Source organism: Strongylocentrotus purpuratus, unplaced genomic scaffold (assembly GCF_000002235.5).
Source record: "Strongylocentrotus purpuratus isolate Spur 01 unplaced genomic scaffold, Spur_5.0 spur5_scaffold_6, whole genome shotgun sequence".
NCBI lineage: Eukaryota > Metazoa > Echinodermata > Echinoidea > Camarodonta > Strongylocentrotidae > Strongylocentrotus > Strongylocentrotus purpuratus.
The window spans coordinates 18835196-18857610 of NW_022145612.1; the positions used below are offsets into that span (position 1 = coordinate 18835196).

At 35.8% G+C, this 22415-nt stretch overlaps 1 protein-coding gene across 1 annotated transcript in view; it reads right to left on the reverse strand.

The window, feature by feature from the left end:
• LOC753899 (plexin-A2) overlaps positions 1–22415 on the reverse strand; it is a 63206-nt gene that overhangs the window by 19805 nt on the left and 20986 nt on the right. Inside the window, exons 7-15 of the mRNA XM_030973106.1 lie at positions 15842–16001; positions 13629–13725; positions 11062–11182; positions 6279–6398; positions 5206–5304; positions 3827–3917; positions 1593–1786; positions 760–914; positions 22–133 (exon numbers count right to left, since the gene is read on the reverse strand). Coding sequence (XP_030828966.1) covers positions 22–133; positions 760–914; positions 1593–1786; positions 3827–3917; positions 5206–5304; positions 6279–6398; positions 11062–11182; positions 13629–13725; positions 15842–16001 — 1149 coding nt within the window. The remainder of the gene's footprint in view (positions 1–21; positions 134–759; positions 915–1592; positions 1787–3826; positions 3918–5205; positions 5305–6278; positions 6399–11061; positions 11183–13628; positions 13726–15841; positions 16002–22415) is intronic.

A 22415-nucleotide genomic window follows, 5' to 3' on the forward strand; every position in this document is an offset into this window, starting at 1 on the left:
AAACCTGGAAACTATACATACCTCATAGTTGAATTTCAGCCCACCTGTTCCATTCACTCTTACGCCATTCAGCAATAGGACAATTACAGCACTGGCCGGTCCAACAGGACCTGCAGATGTTCTACAACTCACACTGATAGAAAGTATCAAAAAAGAAATAACAATCCATTCATGAATCAAACCATCAACCTCAAATATATAACAATGTCATCAATATAAAAAGCATTTATAAGACAAAATCAAAAGTATTCTTAAATTCAGGCAGTGGAATTGGGCTTTTAAGATAATCTAGCGCTAGGTAATTCTGTATAAATTTGGTTGTTTGGACCAGTAGACAGGCTAACCTGCTTTATTATTTATACTGAAAAACACAACTCACATCTGCACAGTTGAGATTGCACATTATGTTCAGGACTACCGTAATTAATGTTTTATAAACCGCCAACCGCCCCCTTTCTTCCGCCCACGGGAAAATGAACGAAAGACTCTGTTAAAATCGTTGATGTTACCAGCTTTTATGACAAAAAGTAAGCCGATGGAACGAAAGAAATGAAGGAAGAAAATGAATGGCAATATATCACCTGCCCTTGAGACAGATTGCGGGAGAGAGAGAAGCAAAAACAATTAAATAGCGTTGATGTTACTAGCTTTTATGACAATAAGTAAGCAGACGGAACGAAAGAAACCCCCTTATCCTTGGCCCTACAGGGAACTCAGTGAACAGACAGCATTCAGACAACATTAGAATGTTTAACTCACCTCCTTCCTGGGTCGTATGACTCCTTCATGTCTGTAAAATTGCAATTGGATTCACCAAGTGTCACACTAACCAGGTCTTCAACCGACTGGCCAATGTCTGTTCCGGAAATTGTCACAATCGTCTTGCCTTCTATTGGTCCACTTGTTGGAGAAATCTGATCAATTGGAATCACAAGATGAAATGTTGACGAATGTATATATCTTGTGGATCTTACTCATTAACTTTATAGTGGATTCCCACTAGTAAAGCTTGCAGATTGAAACAGGCAAAGGGGATTTGAAATCAACTCTTTGATGAGAATAGACACCTTCGGTAAAAGAAAAATTTTGGGGTAACATCCAATGAAATTATGGAATTGTATAGAGACTTGTCATATGTGATGAGCACTGTTTGAATATCATAATTGAATGTTTCATTGAACAACTTTGTTTTGACAGATTCGATGAAGTACCATATATTTCCATAGATTTCCCCCATTTTCCTTAATATTTAACAAATAGTATTGGTCCTACAGTTGTCTGCTTGCAGAGATATCAACGGCAGTACAGCAGATTTTCAACAAAATAATGTGATATAAAGTGAAAATAGTCATTAAGTGACGATAAATGTTGATCTATGTACTCTGTGAAAATAACCGTAAATACCTCTGATAGAATATCTTTTCATTTAATAACTTAACGTCAAGGAAAATCTTATGCCCATTTTATTTGTAGCATTGTATGTTCAAGTGTTTGCGACTCCAGTTGTATTCCCACAAGAGGATACTTGAGGTAAAAGATGAGGTAATTATGAACTCATGATGATAATTGATACATCCAGTATAAGGACTTACATCGGTGATTCTTGGATTAGCGCATACTCCTGAACCCTGCAAGACAGGCGTAACACCTGGGGCAGTGCACAAGGTGCTGTTCATCACAGCGCAAGTGCTTCCACACCACTGACATGACAGGTCGGAGTGAGTGAAGTCGGGAGACAGGCAACGACTGCAGCTGTCCCGGTCCACTGAACAGTTGTACAACGTCACTGCATGGTAAATAAGAATCAAGGACAATGTTACAACATATGTGTCAATGTATCAGTTTAAGCATGTTTGTGTATTAAAATGAACCATGATGGCGAACCCATTGAAAGTGATAAACAGAGAAGAGCGATTCTAATGGATTTTGCCCATATCCAGGTCTCTATATTAAGTTTTATCTTAGAGGGTCTAGGTTGAAATCTTTGGGTTCAGTATGCATAAGCCCCGTTAAAATTTAGAAACTGTGGGAGACCGCAGTTACTATTTGGAGGCCCACATGTTCCTGTCTTCTGTTAGTGTTGAGCCTGTCATACATACTAAAATAATCTTAGTCCTTATTAGGATTAGTTAAAGTTTTCTTTGTGTGTGGTAATATATTAAACAGAAAATGACCAATACCCAGTACAGAGCACTCTTGAAAGCCTCAATGTACTACTTGTAGCTACTTGCTCCCTCTATAAAGAAAACAATGCTTAAGCAGTGACCGTTGGTCCCCCATGATCCTTTTTTTCCCTATGTTAATTGAAAGCTGAGCTGCCAGTGACCATGCTGGGTGGTTTAATCCCTCCTGGCCAAACTAGTACAGACAGGCTTTAATAAGAACAGGCATTTCAGCTTCATTCCTCATATGATTGATTGTGGAGACAGTTCCTGTCAACCTTTACAAATGATCTGAGGTGTGACATGACATCATAAATTGAACACTGTATAACAGGTTCAGCCAATGGTTCAATCTCATTAAAGATAAACTTGAGTTCTGGTAAAAAAAGAAAATGAATTCTCACAGAATCTAACGAAACTCACACTGAATGTTCAAGATTACAAATAAATTACATGTGCCAAACAATTTTGGAAGAAAACGTATACTGGCTGAGTAATGAAAATAGAAAGATAAGAAAATCAGGGTAGTACTAGCCCCGACACCATGTGTGTTGTCCCTTATACATCTTTCTGTGTAAGTGATTGTTACTTTACCAAGACTATGCCAAATTTATGATGATTTTGATGACTCCAGAACCTTGCATTACACACCATTACTTACATATGCTATATGATCAACTTTTCTGATCCATTCCACACCTTTTCTTTCACAATGCAATCGCATTACCAGAACTCAAGTATATCTTTAACCTCTTGTTGCTACTTGAGTCATAACAGAATGGGGGTCATTCCTATACCATCGCAGTTATGAGTACTTTCGCTTAGTGGTGGTCCATGACAGGTAGCTAATGATTAACTTGATGGTATAATTGTAATCATAAAGAGCTCTGTCATATACTTGGATATTTTTGTAACTACAGAATCAGAGTTAACATGTACTGTATAAACATTTTTTGAAGTAAAATACAGAAAGGTGTTAGACCTTCTAGGGAAATGTTAAGTGGTAGAAAGACATTTCCATGAAGAGGATAAAAAGAGAAGTTTTGTATTCTTCCTATCGATTGTTAAATATTTCTTCTGTCTTTGAATTGTCTTTAATCTCTCAATACTCATAAGGATTTCCGCGTAGCAAATATGTTTTGATCCTTTATTCCACTGACAGCAATGCACTTTTCCTGTTGCATATCCTGAACACTGCACTTCGATTAAAAATGTATTCCTTCCATGCAAGTCATTGTGACGTGGGCAGTTGCGGTTTCTATTACACAATACCTGTATTAATCCATCCTGCTCAAGCCACAGACAATAACATATGATGGATGCAGCAACCATGTGATGTTGGCACCATACCCATGTTTCACAACAACATAATAATGCATATACATTTAACTAACCACAACAAGGTTAATGTTCAATAGAGCATTGCTTTCAACACGGGCATTGCACATACATTGTAGGAACAAATGCTGCCCACATTAAAACAAAACAAAATCATCATAACCACAATCAGCCATTTGGGAAGACAAAAAAAAAAAAGGCACAATGCAAACACTAATGAGATCTGCAATGATAATGATGAAATAGTAAAACAGGAGAAAACTAATGCTAAATAAAACAACCAAACACACAAACAAACAACAAAATGTCATGAAGATTTTGCTAACCTGTGATGTTATCGTCGTCTATAACATTTGATCCATTCCACCGAACAGATACGCTCGCCTTGATATTTGGTGAGTTGGTGGTATACGTATACTGTAATAGTTGCAAAAGTAGACATAAAAAGGAAAGAATTTGTTTAAAATATTGCCATATTCTCACTTCAGTATAACTTTATATAAAAAAACATAAACAACACATTTTAAACAAGACATGCATAATCTAATCAAAGATTGGAATTATTAAGATTTGAACAATTTTGGATGCGCCATGTGATACACAGTTGGTGAAAATAAATTGTAATGTAAGTACCCTGGGATAAGTCTCATCTTACCAGGTAAAGTCTAAGTGAAAAAAAACACACCCATATTTCCTTATACATGTATACAGCCAGTCTGACTTTGCATAGAATCCAGAGCCTTTCTGTGGCCACTGCTAATAATGCGAAATGATATACAATGATAGTATACATGTACACATTCATGTACATATTTTCTGAAAGATAATTATTTTATCTTGGGTACGATCTTTCTCCCGGTCTGATAAAAGAGGAAGGAAAGAGGAAGGATTAGACGTGTGTATGTCAAAATCAGAGTGATATAGGAAGTTATCATTTACAATAGTAATAACAATGGTCCCATGACAGCTACCACTTTTCATAGATCTCAGGTCAACAAATTGTCAAGATCTCTTCATTGCCCAGACATGTTATGAGAGCTTCATGGATTACTTCTTGTAATCCTCACTGCCCTTTGGCAGCTATTGCATTGTTTCCCTATTCAGGTACTGTTTACAGTATGGTAAATATATCCAACATGAAACATCAATAAAGGGGGGGGGGGGGTCAGAGATAGGAACATTAAACATAACATGTAACCTATGGTAAAATGGATGCAATATTTGAAGTATTGCTATATTTTTCTTCTAAAAAAACTCTCAAAATACAAGGAGGGTTTATGCAACATAAACATATATGGCCCAGGAATATGCGACCAACTTTTTATTTTTATTTTAAAGAGAATATGACTTGAACACTAAAAGCTCAAGACTCAAGTTATGATCTGAAATAGGAAAAGTGGACACTGTAGGTAGGTGACCTCTCTAGACAGGTACTTCAACACCCTATTCGTTTGACTGTAAATATATTGGTTAATATTCTACTACAATTTATAACTGATGCTGGGATTACACTTTTGTTCATCATATGATTTAACAAACAATGTTACTCTGAGGTCTAAATTTTCCTTTAGACTCAGGGTCAGGTTTAACTGATTTACCAGAACTTGAACCATTATGTACAAAAACTTTGTCAGTCCATATACATTGTGCATTAGAAAAATGCCAACCTGGCAAGATAGGAAAACTAGTTGGGCATAGCACTTACCATATTACTCTGACATGTGACTAGTGTGGATGAAGTAACGGTGGCTATGGTAGGATGCTGTCTCCCCTCGTACTCCAACACACACTCATATCCCATAACCTTCAAGGAGATATAAGTATCAGAATATTCAAGCATGTGCATCATTTTAGATCAAACTGGACATTATATACAAGTATCACATAACTCAAAATAGAAGGAATAGAGTACCAAAGCTGTGACATCATAAGAATCTATTTTTTGAATTTTTCAATTTTTTCTTCATTTTCCAAAAGAGCATAAAAAATAATGTCTGAATGTTGAAAACCAATTGAAGATGTTAAGTATTGGCTGAGATATGACCATCTGAATAAATATATGTCCTATGGGAACTCAGTGTTATAGTGCTCTGGTTCCTAATGTTATGAAACATATATTCAATTGGTTTTGGACATTCGGACATTATTTTTTATGCTCTTTTGGAAAATGAAGAAAAAATTCAGAAATTCTAAAAATAAAGTTTTGATGTCATCACACTTCACCACTCTATATTAAATAAGAAAAATGAGGTGATAAAATTAATGTTAAGTATGTGCTGAGAAGAAGAGACATCAGGGCCTTGTATTGGCTCATTAGACATTGGAGCATTCTTTACATCATCATGAATAAACATGAGTTCATTTCATCCAATAGAGCATTGATGTTGCATCCAAATTACCTTATGCCACCCAACCTGAATATACATGCAAGCACTAATGCCAATGATTATACTTGACCTGTGGGTTACAGGCTTATGTAGGAAACCTCTACAGCCCAGAAAATTCATAATGAAACAAGCCCGCTATTAAAGGCACAAGTACATAGTCTGGTTTTATTAAATGATTGGGATTTTGAAAATTTGGGAGAGGATGATGGCTACTTTCGAAGAAATATCTCTCCAGACCCCCTTTCACAACATTAAAAAAAATATAAAAAAATTAACCTACCATATTTAAACAAGCAAGTCAATTTTGAATCACTATGCACATTTCCAATGTATACCTTCAATTTTGTCATCTGAAGATGTATACATTTTGTTAAATACATCTCTGGCTTACCTTGGTAGCATCAAAGGGAAGATTCCTGGCGGCAAATTGAAAGCTCTTCTCTATTCCTACTGAAAGGAGTAGACTTGGCTCAGGAGCGATGATGGCAGGACATTGCTCAATTGCATTGGCCTGATATGACAAAAGGAAAAAAGAAAAAAAATAACATGAATTTAATGATCAACCAATCATGAAAATGCATATATAGAAACAAAAATAATAGAATTGGTAATTTCTAATGCAATGTCAAGGGATTGTTTAAAATATACAAAATACACGCATAATGTACAAAAGAGAGACAATTGATTCTTGGCATTGTGAATGAAACAACTACATGTATGCAAAAAGTCAGAACGTATTTCTGTATGAAAACCGGAAAGTTATTATCTTATTTTTAGTAATAGACCATTTTTGTCATGTTTTTTTATTTTTTTAATTTTATTTTTTACTACTTCTACTCATGCAAAATGGCTTAGAAGTTAGAACTTCATACATGTACTTTTAAATCTTGCTTTGATCAAATAGAAACTTATGCTGTATGGTACATGTAGTACAATGTGCCAATCTTAGTAATTAATTGTTCATGACAGATGGAAATCCTTCATATGGCCATCGCTCTCGCATGGTCTCTCTCTTATTCTCTTCCTCCCCCTCTCTCCTTACCCTTCTCTCTTTCTCTCCCTCTCTTGTTCATTCCCACTCTCTCTCTCTCTCTTCATCTCCCTCTCTCGTTCTCTTCCCTCTCTCTCTTTCTCTCTCTCTCCCTCTCTCTTTCATGCATACACTCACAAACACACCCATCCAGTAAAAAAAAAAAGGACCATGCATTTTCCTTCCAAACGGAGTGAAATACAGCGCACTATCAACACACACACATACACACAGTGGGTTTACAATACAGGCAAATGCATTACATCCTCTTTCTGTGAAGTCATAAATATTCGGTCGGTCGGTCGGGTTAGGGCGGGCGTCTTGTATGTGGGCAAACACTTGGGATGGTTTATGCTTGACAGACAGAGCATCACTGGAGACTCGTCTCAAAAGGTCTGCACGATTAATCATATCAATCACATTTGCCTTTTTCGAGGAGGAGGTGGTAGGGTATCATGTTTGTTATTTGCCTACAGTGAGTCTTCTCCTCCCCCTAATATGTAGAACATGTTGATTTTGTACCACCTTTCATCCCATATCTTATCAACAATATTGATAGATATTTGAACATGTCTGATCTTTATCACAAAGAAAGAAAAAATGAATAGGAGAATATGTTGACCATTATCAAACTCCCTATATTGTAAACCACTTCACGATGAAGGGCTAGCAAGGAGTTAACACTAGTAAGAGAAATCTAACCATATGTATCTCTTACTAACTACAACAAATGCCCCCCCCCCTTCCTAAATTTAGGCAATGACTGTACAAGTGTACATATATACATGTAGGTCATCATTTAGGGCACTGAAACAGTGCATTATAAATAAAGAGTGGTCAGCAATCAAACGATACCTCCTCTTATGCTCTCACATCAAAGAAACTCTACAAGGCCAAAGCAATTTACCTGACCTTTAGCAAAGGGATTCTACTACATACATGTGTACATGAATAGACAACATAATAATAATAATAATAATAATACTTTTATATCGCGCTTATTACGATCACTTAGCGCTTCCAAACTAGGAGATTATTACCCCGGTATTCATTTATCTCTTACAAATTTATGCAAAATTATAAACTGCCAATCATAAGCATTTCATATCCATCACAATTACAAGATGGATTCACCTACTACAATTAGACATACAGGTGTAATCCAAAGTCTACAATGTATATCCATCTTGACGATTTGCTGTCTAATGAAGATGTAAATATATAAAAATGTGTGCATCTACATTTATCACAAGGCTTCCTTTATAGTGCTTGTATTGCCGATCTCTTGGCTGTAGATTGGCTAGTGCTCACCAAGTGTTATCATCAAGTCTTGAAATGAAGGGATTATCAATTATGCTTTGTGGCTTGAGATGAGAGCCAGTTACCATGGGTTCACCTCAGTCAGTCAAAAGCCATCTGTCCAGTCAATACCATTTTCAAGAGAGATTCGACAGCTCTTGCTACATGGCATGTTTTGTTTCATACATACATGTACATGCACTGTAGTGATGAACATAAGACATTGGTTGATAACCTCTAGCTTATAAATGTATTGGAAAAATTCATGCTCATAAGTGAGCCTACAGTACATACATATGCGCAGGATATATTACAAGTACATGTACTATGTAGGATTACATACATATTTTATCTGATTTAAAACTCTAAGGAGGCAATTTTCTACATGCTTTTTCTACATTCTTTTTCTACACACATGTAAATGTAATGACAATATAGGTAAACTGACGCAAATCAATGCCACCATACACACATACATGTACTTAAGAACAGAAGAATGCAGACACCTGTCAAATAACAAGTTGATATATGTACAGTTTATGTACAGGAACTCCCCTACCAAATATCATGCACGAATATGAAGTCCAAATGACTCCTTAAACTCTCTTCATTAGACATTCACTGAACTGAATAAAGGCCCTTATGAATCATCAAGTGATTTGAGAATGGAAGGCCCTGTAATCAATGCATGCAGCTAGTGAGTTGTGTTGCATCTTCTATCACGCCATACATTGTATCTATTTTTTTTTAAATGTCATTCTCATGAAATGTGGCACGAGTAAATGCATTTTAGAAGAAAAATTAAAAAAGAATAGATACAATTAAAGCATTTCATGCCTAAACTGGGCATTTTTTGGGGTGGGTATTATGAACATTTCAATCTTTGATCACTGTAGTGCACATGCGGGCGCGGGCATGTGTGTATGTACAGTATGTATTTATGCTGTCTTGGATCGAGGCAGACTGATTACCCATAAAATTTGTGGCGAGGAGGAAAGATGCCCTGGAGATGTACTAGATAATGAGATCATCACTACTTCACATCACTCCTCATATCTCCTCAGACTCGCACCCCACCCTCCATTCAGACAACCATAATACACCGTATAGCTATAAGGGAATCGTACAGCTCATACGATATTATTAAAGTAGTTACCTTTTTCTTTAGTCTGGACATTGTATAATAAAACGTTGTATTGCGAAACACACGTTCGAGCACTGTGTCTATCGTTTCAATAAAGAACCAGGGTCACCTTCTAGTTTCATATTACAAAAATCACAAATCTGGGCGGGACTTATCATGAACGGGCACTGGTGATTGGCCAGCATGTTAACTGACCTCTTCAAAAGTAGTTTCTTCATATGATATTGTAATCTAAGAGTACTGTATGTCCCTTTCATTATACAAGGATTCTTTACACCTTTCTTTCAACGAGTTTCATATCAATTTGTTTACAGTCTGAACAGTCTACTATACACACGCATACATGTACATGTTATGATGCATTCTAAACTCCCTTTCAACCTTTCAGCATCGGACCTCTATGCAATGATCTATCAACATGTGTCAAGCTTTCAATGGCAATTACATCAGTGGATTGCGTCTTTTCATATATATTCAATGTTCATTTTACGTGTGTACTGTTTTTGACGCTCTCTAATGTTATATTGCATTTCACCAACATATTTAATCCCAGCTAAATAATGTAAATTTATAAAAATTACAATTTCATAATGTAGGAGGAATAACCTTGTTTACTCCCGTATGTTTCATGAAGGTCATTTTTTTTTGCAAATCCTATTTTTAATTGATATTGCTTTGATAATGCTTTGAAATTATGAGTTTAGATGGTCAATTTAGAAAATGTGATGTACACCTTATAACATTAATGGGGATCAAACCCGAATTCATAACTATGGGGGTGATGAATTATTAAGAACTGAGACTGCTATAAATTAAGGTTAATGAATTAACAACATTGACCAAATTAAACAAGTGCAATTTACTTGTAGTTGAGTTCTCAAACATGAAACCTTGTCACAACTTCTTTGCGTTCATTGTGAGTAAAAAGTTAATCGATTCAGTAGGTAAATCAAAATAACTTTCAGATTAATTGTCATGAAACAAAACAGATCATTATGAATAGCCCTCTGATACACATTTACTAGTACTCTATCAAGAGCAAAAACTGAAAGCAATCATTTATGGCATTTTATGCTATTCATCAATCAATCAACTATAATATAAACACACAACCAGTTCATAACAATGAGGATTTAATAGATGAAAACTGAAACTAAATTTATTACATCATCAATCAGGTAGCTTAAGTGTTTGTGGCTTTATGTTCTGTGGCCTTATTTACCACTCCATAAGGTTTCAATTACCATATAAAGCATGTGGGTTGTGACTGGAGACACTAATCACTTTCATTCTTTTTATTTATGAGTAGAATTAAATTGAAATCTGTGTACGAGACACATTAAAAGACAACAAACAGAGAGGGGGGAATAAAAGCTAGATCTAGTTAACTTAATTTAATTGTTAAAACATGAATACTAACAAAGTCCTGGGAAATTTTGGAGACTAGTGGGGCGGTGCAAGAAAGTTCAGTTGCAATCGTAACTTGCAATCAATTGCAACTTTCTTGCAAAAAAAGGAAAATTTGTGAACTTAATTGGTCACAATTTTTCAAAACATTCAGACTTCTTCTGAGCCACATTTTTAAAGATATAATACTTATAATCTTATTAAAGTAAATGATTAGAAAAAAACTTTTCTTAATCCTGGGGGCCTTCGAGATACAAATGCAAGAAAAGACAAATAATGTGTTTTTCCACTTACATCATTTGAAGATATGATGGTGTCGTCGTCGTCTTGCTGGCATGTCCCTTGGTCATGAGTACACTTGTTGTCATAGATACACCAATCACAGGCCCAGGAGCTGTTCATGCATGTAGAACAGCTGGAAAGGAGAGAATGATACTGGTCATTTTCGTACCCTTACATGGATGGATAACCTTGCAATCAGTATGTCCTCCTCAAATATCATACCTCCAGAAGTTTGAAGGTAACCTCTTTGGACAAACAATATAAAATATAATCTCTTGAGAGCTAAAAGGGCATTGTCTAGTATCCTTCAACACAGACTCAACAACCTTCTGGCTTTAAATAAGACCATGTGAACATACATGTAAATAGGAAATATTGAAGTGCATGACAAGGAAGTGCGAAAGTGTGCAAACATCTGAGACGTCTGAAACCCTGAATTAAAATAATTCTTTGAGAATTACATCATTCGCATATTCAATTTAACGTATCTTTCCTGAACAAATTAAATGTTGCATCACATTCTAGTATCTAATGAGTAAACACATAATAAGTCATTTGATGACTACATTTCTGTATGCCTAACTACATAAAACTTGTATCAGAGCTTTGTGATCGAAAAAAAAAAAAAAATTAGCTAAATTAATTGAATTTGAAGTATGCTCTTTCATTCTTTTGTATGAATTCCTTAATCCAGGAAGCCCCTAAAGTGTTATTATTCTAAGGACCAACACTAACAACCACAAAACTTTGTTTTAATATGATTGAAGAATGATGAATGTGATCAAGTGATTTCGATGTGCCAAGAGGAAGGATATTTGCGGTGTTCTGAAAATCTGATGTTGATTAACAAGTACAGACAGTTAATTCAAACACATGGGTAATGGTTAATTAATTTTCCCTCTTCCAAGATTTTTTACCAATTCCTTCCGTCTGACAAAACTTGAATTTTCTTTAAAGGGTGCAGTAGACAACAAATGGTGAGTTTGGGTTTGAAATAATTTCCTTCCTTTTGGAAGAGGAATATGTTACAGAAATCATGTCTAGCCCTAAGTTTTTTGCCACAGATGGGAAATAGATAAAAAAAAAAAATGAAAGATATATTTTTGTAACAATTTTGAATTCCAACCACAATTTGGAAAAAAGTTTCTTTTGCAGTATTGAGGTTCCTGAATAAGCAGTATGCATATTATCATTTTGCTCCACAGCTAAATGTACATGTATGTATAAAACTTGGTTTCTCCAAATAGAAGTCCCCCACCCCTTTCCCCCCAGAATCTAGACTCATAAAACAAGGACTTCATTCCATGGGACAGGGCAAAGATTTAAGCAAATGATTTGGATATGGAGAACAAAAACCAATTCTGGAAAATTTTGCATAAATGTATCTTCATTTTGTTATGTGAGTAAACTTGAACACTCTCGTATAAAAAAGGTATTCGTCCATTTATATTTAAATATACTGATTTTTTTTTTTTTGAGAAATAAATGTTCAATGTAAAGAAAATATTCAAACAGGCATTGAAATTTGATATTAAGGTATCAAATATGCCTAAAGCATTCTCCTCACAAATACTTTGTTTTTTTTATTCCTTCCTCTTGCAATAGTGCAAACCACAAGTTTGTTAATTATTTGTTTGATACGTTTTCCTTCCTTATGACAAGAAAACATGCAAGTCCTGTGCTACTTTTATGCTATTGAAAATGGAGACACTTCTCACAGTATTGAAAGGAACTGCCATATATTATATTTCTATATCCCTCAAACTAAATTTGATTATCCAACCGTCTACATGAATTCCTCTAATGTTGAGGTAGAGTAATGAATGAAAATTCAAGGCAGTTGAAAAACAAGTCAAGGTTGCTGAAAATATTTCAATCATTTGTACATGTATGCAGGCACCATAATTGCTACTTGAATTATACAAGATATTGAATTTTTACCAAATAAAAAAAGATGCAGGGTAATAAGAGGAATCCCACACAGCCAATTTTCATTAATGAACGACACAAATCAATACCAGAAGTAATGATTGAATTTGAATACATGTGGCACCATGTGGAACTGTAGCCTTAAAATGGATGTTGGTTTAAAATGAAGAATAAAAAAAAACACATTCTTGAGATCATAGTGGAAGAAAGGGAGAACAAAAGATATGTTTTAAAATTATATCAAATGGTGAAACAAAAAGATAAAAGGCGAGAAATGAGTGAGAGTAGTAAAAGAGTCAGCTACATTTGAGCATGTCATAAGACAGCTCGGACAACTACTGTTGTAAAGAACCACCAGTATAATACCACACATAATTCATCTGTGTTTAGTTTCGAAAAGGAAGTATTCTTCTGGTGAAACAAAACAAAAACCCATGCCAAATCTGATATCCCCTCTTTATCTTATCACAAATAACTGGGAATTTCAAATTCTTTCACCTCTAATGATCAAAATTTTGCTTTATTTTCTGAACATGTGTTGACACCGTCTCATTTAAAGACAAACTATATAACAATAATGATGATGATAATAATAATAATAATAATAACAATGATAATAATAGAGAGAGAAAAATATAAATAATCCTCACCTTGAAATGAGAGAGCAATCATAGAAATTGAAGTCCTTCTTGACAAAGACTACTCTGGTCTCATTGGAGTAGATGCTCAAGGCAACTGTTACAGCAGCTGCAATCAATACAAGCCCAGGCCAGGCAGGCAGAAATAAACGGTAGAAAAATTATATGAAAGGCCAATTGAGGGGAACGAAGACATTAAAATGAATCTTGAGTTGTGATAATGGAATTCCATTTAGACAGAAACGGGTTCAAAGTAACTCTCACTTGGTCATCATCAAGTACTAGGTTTAGACAAGTAAATCATAAGTAAAAGAAGACAAAAACTTGCAGAAAATTTTGCAAATAGAAGGCCACATCTTGTTTGTTCATTGCCAGAAGGGCATTAACTCATAAAAGCGCAATTAATGCCCTCCTGGCTCCAGACAATGGTATGTACAGGCCTACAGTGTATGAGTTTGGAAGACTACATGTTGTACATCAATATTCTATCTTTGTTGCTCATAACTCATTGATGAAGTATCTTTAATCAAAATCGTTTAGAAAATATCTGTTGAAATAAAAGTTTGTTTGATCCAGTGAGAATTCACTTTCCATTATTACCACAAACTCAATTTCACATTTAAGTGTCTACATGTCATAGACATGAAGAATTACAAGTTCATTCAGGATACACTTATGGATGCTTCTAATTCAGTTTACAAGTGGTAGGGTACTTGAGAATTTGATCTCAAGCTCTTGTCTATGGTTGAGCCTTGAGGCTTTCCCCCTGACTCTGAACTTGGTATGTGATGCACATCATTTAGGAATGACAGGGGGTCTGCCCTGGGAAATATAAATAAAATGTATACTGGTATATATATATATTTCTGTATATTTCTCTATCCCCTCTTACAGCACTCAATCAGGTAGTGTCAGAGGGGCATTAAAGATAAACTTGAGTTCTGGTAAAAAAAGAAAACAATTTCTCACAGAACAGGAAATACCACACTTACAACAAATTCATATTTACTTCATGGGATATCGAACAGGAAATATCACACTTACAACAAATACTTATATGTACTTCATAGGTTGTTAGAGCATTGTGATAAATAAACAAGTGGCTAATGTTTCTTTTAAGTATCAATTTTAGCCTACTGTATTAGCCGGCGATAAGGCCGCAGCGCTGTATAGGCCGCACCTCCGATTCTGACATTTAAAAAAAAAAAAAAAAATTGTCGAAGTCGGGATTTGATCTATTGCGTATAAATGTTGATTTGACTAAAATCACCGCCTTAGACCGCTCGGCCATCCCGCACTGATGCTAGCTTATGCAGTTTTTTGTGATGTATACATTGGCCTCTCTCTTGTGTATTGAAAAGGATTCAAAATAGCGACTTTGCGTGCTCTGTTAAACGGGCCCTTTTTTTACTTTTGCAATGCATTGGCACGAACTTAGATCAAGATCTATCGGCAGATGTTGTTTTTGGAAGTTTATTTTTCGTCTTCATGTCAACAATGCAAGATAAAATTGTCGGTAAGATGTGTGGAAATGTATAGTTATTGTACCGTTTGTAGATCTAGTCCCATATGTGCAAATTCGTGCTGGTTTTGACTTACTTTTCATCGCATAGGCCGAACCCCGACTTTTTGATATTTTCTTTTCCAAAAATACTACGGCCTTTACGCCGGCAAATACGGTAATGAATATTTCTGAGGATTTATCAAGGCTATGAATTGTATCTATTATTATGGTAAACTGCATGCAAATGCTATGGCATGAATTTTAATTTAGTAAAAATGTGATTCCTCATATACCAACAATGTACACATTAACAAAAAAGAAGAAGATAAAGAAGCAAGTAGGTTCTTTCTTTTCATAAAATCCTAGTACTGTTCCACAGCCTACTGTACATGTACGTAATGACATAGTATGCACATCTATAGATACAAGGCATCTATAATTCATAAAGTACACACAGCAAGGGAGAAATATGCTCCCGATGCTGTATAGACAAGGAGCCTACTCTGTAAAAAAAAAAAAAGACTTTAGATGACAGAAAAAAGATGTGATCATTGTGTCTCCGTCAAAATTACATTTCCCCAAATGCAGACAGAAGTTGTCTTATCATAAAATTAAACAATTACTCTAATGTGTAATGTTCCACCTATACATCAGTAAGGTTGATCAAAATATATCAAGGATAAACATCAAAATAAAACAAAGAAGATGTGCAGATACTTACATTGTCCAGATTCAATCTCAGGGATAATATCTTGAGGAGGGGTTTGGCATGTGATCTGATTACCATCTATGTCTGTAACTCTGGATGTGTACTCATTAAAGCGACATTCATAACCACTGCCCTGGGAGAGGGGTGGTAGCTGACTAACAGAGATGACAATCTAGAGAAAGAAAAACAAATTTGGATGATATTTTATGCTTCAATTTATTCCAAGAGCACACAAAAGAGGGTTGATTCTTTAATGAAATCTTTACTGTATAGGTAGGCTAAACTTGTCTTCTTACATTTCCACGACAGAGGGAACAGAGGGAATATTCTACAAGTGTGCTATTGTAATACAAATGTTGAACGAGCAAATATGTTAGTCCATCAGATATATGATAAAAGCCAGTGTAAACAAGTACTTTGTTTACAAGAGCCATATTAAAACTGTATACTTGCTTTTTATACTAACTACTTTCTACCTTGTGTTATAACTTAATTCGCTTAGTAAGATTATTTTCAGAGCTTTCCTGTAGTACAATGTATATCACTGACTGCTAATGTGTATTTAATCACTGATAGAAGCATACTATATTACTATTACTGAGTTTTAGTGATATATACGTATACCTGTATCACTACAACATATTGCATACTACCACATTTCAAGATTACAAGTAGTAGCTTCTGATTTTGATAACATCCCAACAATAGCAGAACCAGATATCCCAGTGATCACTACAGGTCACCAAAAGTGTGAAAAGCATTTGTTCGCCAGGAGTAATTGACTGTTCTCATAACACCGGTTTCCTGTTATTTCTCTTGTATCAATGATATGACAGTCTACTTTATACTCCTGTGCACTATCAAATTGCAGTATATGACCTAACCACATGTTACAGTGATCGCCAAACCACTTAAAAACCATCATATGATATGATATTTATAGCTATACTTGTACTCTGCCACTACTTTTGAAGATGTGCATTGTTAATACCACAATCCTGACAAATTTGTGACCTGGGGAAGAAATAATTTGCCTGACATTTGACAATATCTGCCAAAGTTCAAGAGTTCTAGCTGTCACGATAGTTTTCAATCATCAGACAACTTGGCCATTACGAGTCCATTATCGATACAAGTACACACATGTATCTATCTCTTCATAATGAGCAGGCCTTTGCGGTAGAAGGAAACGCACGAGAGGCATTCGCATTTGCCCGACTCCGAGAGGAGATGGCCAATAATAACACTGGCTATTCAGGGCAGACACTCCACAGGCTATTCAATTACCCGCAGTTGACATTTTACTTTTCTGGGGCTCATTAATGATTTTTCCTTGAGACAAACATCTGGTTGTTCTAGTGACAGAAGACCGTTGCTAGATTCTAAGATGATAATGAAGTTACCAGGACATGACAACACGGGTTGCCTGGGTTCTCATCTTACCACATCTTCTAATTTATTGAAGTCTTCCTTCAACACCCTCACAGTTCCCTTATCTTACTTCCCCAGCGTCATGTACCTACATGTAGGTGTTCATGTTAAGTTAATATTGTAAGAATACAAGTACATGTACATGGGATATCCTTCTTCAAACCCCATGGCACATTTTGCTAAACACTTGCAAATTTATAAAAACTTGTCGGCCTACATATAATTAAACACAGGAAAAAAAAACGGTAGGTAGCAATGTTCATAAGAAAACCAACAAATTCTAATGCTTAACATTTTTCTATCTGATAAAACAGAGCTCAGTCCTTTGTTTTGTGCAATTACCATTCATTTTACACATTAAAAAGTGTGGGGTTTTTTTTGCGGCGGTTTATCGAGTCACATCTGAACGAGCTCTTAAACTTCCTGTATTGCACAATATCTAACCTATAATACTCAACACTAACACTACCATTCACAGAGTTTGCTACATGTACCGTATTTGCCGGCGATTAGGCCGCAGCGCCGTATAGGCCACACCCTCGATTTTGATATTAAAAAAAAAAAAATAAATAGTTGTCGAAGTCGAGATTTGATCTCTTGCGTAGAAATGTTGATGTGACTAAAATCACCGCCTTAGACCGCTCGGCCATCCCGCACTGATGCTAGCAATGGAGTTTTCTGTGATCTATACACTGCGCCTCTCTCTTGTGTATTGAAATGGATTCAAAATAGCGACTTCGCGTGCTAGATGCTTCGCGGCAGCTCCGTTAAACGGGCCCTTCTTTTAATTTTGCAATGCATTGGCACGAACTTAGATCAAGATCTATCGGCAGATGTTGTTTTTGAGTGTTTATTTTCGTCTTCATGTCAACAATGCAAGATAAAATTGTCGGTAAGATGTGTGGAAATGTATAGTTATTGTACCGTTCGTAGATCAAGTCCCATATGTGCAAATTCGTGTTGGTTTTTACTTACTTTTAAATTTTTTTTTTACTCTTTCGCCGCATAGGCCGCACCCCGACTTTTTGATATTTTCTGTTCTAAAAATACTGCGGCCTTTACGCCGGCAAATACGGTAGCTATTAAATGCAACAGTGCACCAGCAACACTACATATTCAAGAGAAATAAACCACATGCATGTGATAAAGAGGTCAAGAAAATCAAATAATTCTAACCACCAACATCAATTGATTTAAATAACTGGCTGAGAGATGTTCCTTTAAGTTTTAGTGTAATTCAGTGTTTTGTGACAAAATAGCAGATCTCATACAGTTACCACAGCTCCTCATGATTAATACATTAACAACAATCATACAGTTACCACAGCTCCTCATGATTAATACATTAACAACAATCTTTCACTCTTGCCATGCAGTAAGTATGCTCTGTTTTCACATTATTGTTCAGGAAACATGAACACGTGATTTGCATGTGGACTACAGTGTGTATGCATTTCTTTAAATCTCAATAGAATTGTTTGATCGTCAACATGTACTTTACACAACAGGATTGGCCAAGGTCATGAACTTTGTGGAAATGCGTTCTGCCAGTCCATGACCACAAAATGTAATAAACAGAGATAAATGGCAACCTTCATCTTCCTCATAAACCAACAGCCTTGAAACATTTATTTTAGGTTGACAAAGGGTGAGTTTAAGCTTAAATTTTGAAGGCAGAATGAGCGATTTGTAATGCTCATCGTAAACGCTCATCGTAATCGCAGTTCCATGGTGTACTGTTTATGCTCACTTCTCTGGCTCCTCCAGGCAATTTTCCCTGGGTGGCCTTAATTGGCCTTGCAGCTGGATTCGCAAACCTGCACTGCGCATGCTACATAGACCATGGTCCATGCGTAGACCCACTAGAGGTCAGTGTGTTGACTCCATTTAAACGCGTTAACAAATCGTAAACGCACCTTTTTGTGAGTTTACGATCAGCGATCGTGATTGCCGTTTTTTGGTGATTCTACAAAAATGAGAAAGGACGCAACTGTAGTTTGAACTAAAGGCGTAACAGGTGCCTGATTCTGGCCAGAAAAGTTGAGCATAAACATACCCAAAGAGTCACACATACATGTACAATACACAGTTGTAGTAGTACCAGCATCAAAATTATACATTTATGAATGGTCTATAGCTCAGAGAGGGTTGGGTTCTGGGAAAGGTGAATGAATAATTTGTGAGCTTTTTCATTCTTTTAAGTGTGAACAATTATACATCATAGAAGAGGTGTCCACTAAAAAGGATGGCTCTAAATGCCTGAGTATTCAAAATATGACAATTAAGAGCTACAGGTTGTGGACGACACTTTCATGCCACATGTTTGTGTGGTTCTATCTACATATTTCTGGTTACAGTGCATGTGACTGCAAGACTGGGCCAATTTCTTATCATTTTGATGATTCCAAAACCTCATAATATAGGCCTTCATGTTTCGACCTTCATACATTAAGTCTTTTTACTTCTAAAGTTGCATATTACTATACAATATACTGTACATGCATTACAAATGTATGCAGTTACTGTACATGCATGATTGCATGCTTACAATTATTGTCATACTCATGACATTGTAGGTGAGGCAAGTAATGTGTTCTGTGGTACGTGTCTCTTGCAAATTCTATTTAACATATACATCCTAGGTCTGAAGTCAACAATATAAATCTGATGAAGCACATTTGTGTGTACACACTATTAGGTACATTCAGTTCCTACATAATATATGACCACTGCGCAGAGACAGTGTGTCATGCATTCAGTCATTCTGCTCATTACCAATTCATTTTACATGTCTTGCCTCAACATGTTTCATCTGCTTGTCACAACGGATTGCTCTGTGTTGCAGTGATGCATTCCAATGTATTGTTGGTTGCCAGGGATATACATGCAGTCTAGTGGAAGGATGCATAAGAAGTGTAGATCAATTCATGCTACACATCACATCATCTCAGAGGTGTACTTCTGAGACGTGTACTTCTGAGACGATGGAGGCAGTCGGGCTGTTCACTTCCACAAATGACACTTTTTTCTTTTTTTTTTAACTTTTAAAGGCAACGTTTATCAATTTTAAATCTGAGATACACGGCCCTACATGTTATCAGTGTCTTTGATAAGGTGTAATATTGAAGCCCTAAAAAAATTGCGCTTCAAAATATCAAGAAGTGCCTCAAAAAAGTAAAAAATCTATAAGTGACCGGTTTTACCATACTCGTTTTCCCCAATAGACTGTAGTGTTATGAAAAGTGTTATGAAAAACGCATAATTTGATTTTGATTTCCAATCATAAATATTTTTGATAATCAGACAGGCAATCGGCTTGTAAAAGTCATGGGGTTCCTGACTGACCTAAAGGTATATAATTATCATTGCAGCATGAGCTAATTCCAGGATTTTGTTTGAGAATCTGAGACAAAGATACCCAATCCCTTTAAATTCTTTTTCTTCCTGATGCTCACAGACTTGCATCAAGCTGCGACCTACATGTGCATGTGCATGCTATAATATGACACAACTGAAGATTCTGTCTTTCTTATTTTCATTCCTCTCTGTTTCAAGGCAGTTAGTGTATCTTAAACTCTGTCGATTTGTACTTTTGTCCCTGCACTAACTCTCTTTTCATTCGCATATATATTTAGAAATCCATGCAGAACCAATGAAGGCCTAGCTACACGAGAGGACATGGTATCAGCAGTAGTACAGTACAATAAGCCTTTCGCAACAATGGAAGCCTGCGCACACTTTTTCACAGTTCAGGGTCCTTTTCATTCACGAATTGGCAGCTTTTGTCATTTTTAGGAACAGACAGGATTAGGAAAGAAAAGACTTGTCTGGGATATATACATGTTAACTGATACCTATCGTGACTGATACTTATTGTGTCTGACACGCTCTGGTTATCCACAACATCTATTGTGATTTCTCATTCAGAGCACCATTTTTAGCCAAAAGTCAAACTCAATATATAAACAATGAGGGGTTTACTACTTCATTCACAAGCAAGGTCAGACTAATTTAGTTAGTACATGTATTGTGGTAGGGCTCCACTTAAACGTTTTTGGAAGGGGATCCGGATTGAGCTTTTTACAGTCTGTATGCATGAGCCCGAAGTAAAAAAAATCAAATCAAAATTTGGGGGTCCAGTTTTGGATTTTGGGTGCCTGTTAGTGTCAAACCCTGACTATAGTATTGTGATTTATATATATGTTCATAGGGCATGATTTCATCACCATTAATCTATTCCCAGCCCCTCTCTTTCATTCATTAAATCAGCACCACATGAAAACAGTTCCATATTAACAACCAAAAGGAACAAAAGGAACACCTGTCTGCTACGTACCGCACTACAAGAATTGCGCACGACTGCACATGTGATAAAGAATGGCTGAGATAAATGTTTGGAAGCCAACACATACATGTAGATCTACAATGTAGTAAGTCTGTCAGAAAGATGTGCACAAACATTTTAATCGCCTCATCTGTACAAACATAATAGACTTGAAACTAAAATATTTTCCCAAAAGGCTGTATTCCTATTCACATCATAGTACAGCCATTCACTATAAGAAAGTGCAACATGGACTGAGTTGTTCCTGTTCCGTACAGTCCATGTAAAGAGAACCAAAAGTAGTTAAAATTGATGAATGCTTTTGAGGTGGCCATTGTTTTGTATTATTATCAAACATAGTCAAGTATGGAAGCCATTCTACTGCATGAGTGCACAAGAATAGTGCATAATACCTATATACAGCTATCAATTAATCCAACTGTTACACGTCCATTTAGATTCAATGCAGTACCAGTATCTTTATAAAAATATTATTCACAGAAATTGCAGCTGGGATCACTCAAGAAGTTGTACAACTACATGTATTCTTGTGAGTTCCAATGAATAATTAATATTTGTTTCAGTGGAGATTATGTCATAGAATGGGTAATTTTTCAAAATAGCATACAGTTGGAACTAAAAGTTTCCTTTTCTCACAAGAAATTGAAAATGCTGTCACTTGAAGCAGTAACATGAATTACACTAGTGACTTCATTACTCTTCATATAGACACACACATGAGAAGATATACATCAACAAGAATACAACCTCTAGCATGCAAAACAGAATAGAACACCCATCCAAGCTTATTCAAACTATTTTAACACAAGT